Consider the following 2,500-nt stretch of genomic DNA (forward strand, 5'->3'; position numbering starts at 1 on the left):
CAAAATTGATGGGAGACACATTTTTAGGCTTGGCTAATCTGTGTTTACATAAAGTAACTAGAATTAGAAATCTTTATCTCATAAGAGTTGCTCCAGGAATGCTCCTCAAAAAAGTCAATTAAGCCAGTCTACCTGAGAACTGAAGTGTTCTTCTTTGCAGGGTTGGTCAGCAAAGTTTTTCCTGCAGAAGAGTTAGTAAATGAAGCAGTTAAGACTGCAGAAAAGATAGCTGGTTTGTCAAAAATTGCGGTACAGCTTGCCAAAGAAGCAGTCAATACAGGTAATGTTAATCCGTGGGCTGATTTTCTGAATAAACTGTGGTGTTAAAAGTTGCTCCAGTGGCAGGTACAGCGAAAGTGAGTGTATCCATGTCATTTTTCTTAATAATGAAAACTTGAAAAATGATAATTTGGTGAAATCACATCGAATCCGTTAAAATGTTCTTTCCTCTCTAACTGCTCAAGAATGAGGTAGAGAAGAAAGAAGACAACACTTTTGCACGGTATAAGTTTATTGCAAGAAGGTATTCTTTATTTCCATTTTTTTAAAGCAAATTTAAGGTTTCTTTTACAAACCTTTATATTTAACAACTGTCTATGATTTGACATACCGTTACTATACCGGTAATTTAGATAATAGTGATTGACATAATAAGTGTAAAGCACCAAGTTCGATTAATGTTTTTGATTTGATTGCTTGTTTTGTGCCAGGTTATGAGAGCTCTTTGTCAGAAGGCCTGCACTTTGAGAAACGAATATTTCACTCAACGTTCTCAACAGTGAGTTCTGTAATGTATCACTAAAATCAATGTTTCAATCCATAATCGTCCAATGTAGAGGCTTCCATTTGCTTTGATGCTTGCGTAGTCTCAAATGAAACGTTTGTTGTAACTGGCTTGCTTCCATTTTGGACCAATGGTAACCACTGTAATATCCACGCTTGTTCCCAGCGTATATCATCACCCCACCTTGACTTGACTTGAATGTGGACCATTTGAAGACTTCAATGTCTTCCATTAAAATGTTTTATGTGAATGATATAGAACATATGAAAATTTCATATGCATATTTATTTCTGGCATTCACCCATGTGATCGTCGGCCTTGTTTTTTTCCCCAAACAAAAGAAAATGCTTGTTAATGTATAAGAATTCGTCTGAGGATCATCAAACGTGGCGATCGATTCTTTGTTCAGGGCCACCTTGACGAGAAAAAGCAAAATAATGGCTTTCTTTCCTCGTAATCGTTTTCAATTTATTTTTTTGCAAGGACGACCGCAAAGAGGGAATGACTGCGTTTGTGGAAAAACGAAAAGCAGAATTTACCGACAACTAGATTTGTCACTACAATGATGGCGATTTGCATGGCCTCGATGTTTCATAGCCCACTCCAGAGCGCACCAGGAGAAAGCGCTGTATGCGTTAACCTTAACTCCTCGGGTCTCTCGTCAGAGACCTTGCTAATTAATTTGGTCATCCCTATAAAATGTTCGATTCACGATTTGTTGCTATGTGATTTGGTAATGTGAAACAGTTGGATTTGACAGTGTAAACAAGTCCTAATCGGGGAGAAATGGCATAATGATATACTGTGTAATGTGGCTAATTCAAGAGTGCTACCATTTGCAAAAAACCAGGAACAAATCTTTGCGAGCTCAAATCTGTGTAATTTGAAATAATTACCTCAGTTATCCTTGATTTCGTAAAATTAAAGCAGTCTTTCACAACTTGTCTGTTGTTTTGACTATATATATAACTGCATATATAACTGCATATATAACTGCATAGAGATGTATAACTGTATAGAGATTATATATGCACTACACACTATGTCATCGGGTTGTTAGAGTGAGTGAGTGAGTGAGTGAGTGATCGAGTGTAAGTCCGTGGTGGCAAATAGACCCGCAGCGCGTGCATAAATCACAAAAATAAACAGGTCTGTTGGAAGCGTGTTTGAATTTCCACAAATGTGCTCAAAAATCGGCAAGAATTTGTGACGCTGATGAATAACAAAGCAGCTTCTATTTCCAAAACGATGGAATTGCCTGGTGATAAATAACCTCGTCTAGGAGATGAATTTTTGACTTTGCAGAAATAGTGGTGAACCTGTGTTAAATTCGTGCATTTCTTGTCGAACTTTGTAACACTTGAAACTAAGCAAAGTCAAAGTGCGTATCGAAATCAGTTCTGATTTCGGCGGATCTCTTAATTGTCCTGTAGGCTACATTTTGCACCTACACGACAATAAATATCTTCAAATTTTAGTGTAATTATTCAAAGGAAAAAGGATTCAAAGTTCTTGTTATTGAAGGCAATGATGAAAAAAAAAATTTTCTTTAAAATTTGTTTTTTTTTTTGCAATTCCCCACCTCATTTTGAGGCGATGTCTCTGCTAATATGACCACTTCGCGGTTGTGAATGGAAAACGCAGGGAAAATTTCAGAAAAACTCCAAACTACCTCTTAGAGAGAGAAACTAATTGATAGGCATATAATTCAGTATA

At 36.7% G+C, this 2,500-nt stretch overlaps 1 protein-coding gene across 1 annotated transcript in view; it reads left to right on the top strand.

Moving 5' to 3' along the window:
- Positions 1-1,724, top strand: part of LOC138059307 (enoyl-CoA hydratase, mitochondrial-like) — a 9,845-nt gene extending 8,121 nt beyond the window's left edge. The window contains exons 6-8 of the mRNA XM_068904875.1: positions 161-280; positions 711-778; positions 1,268-1,724. Coding sequence (XP_068760976.1) covers positions 161-280; positions 711-778; positions 1,268-1,333 — 254 coding nt within the window. The 3' untranslated portion in view covers positions 1,334-1,724. The remainder of the gene's footprint in view (positions 1-160; positions 281-710; positions 779-1,267) is intronic.
- The last annotated feature ends 776 nt before the right edge of the window (positions 1,725-2,500 follow it).

Source organism: Montipora capricornis, chromosome 8 (assembly GCF_036669925.1).
Source record: "Montipora capricornis isolate CH-2021 chromosome 8, ASM3666992v2, whole genome shotgun sequence".
NCBI classification, from domain to species: domain Eukaryota; kingdom Metazoa; phylum Cnidaria; class Anthozoa; order Scleractinia; family Acroporidae; genus Montipora; species Montipora capricornis.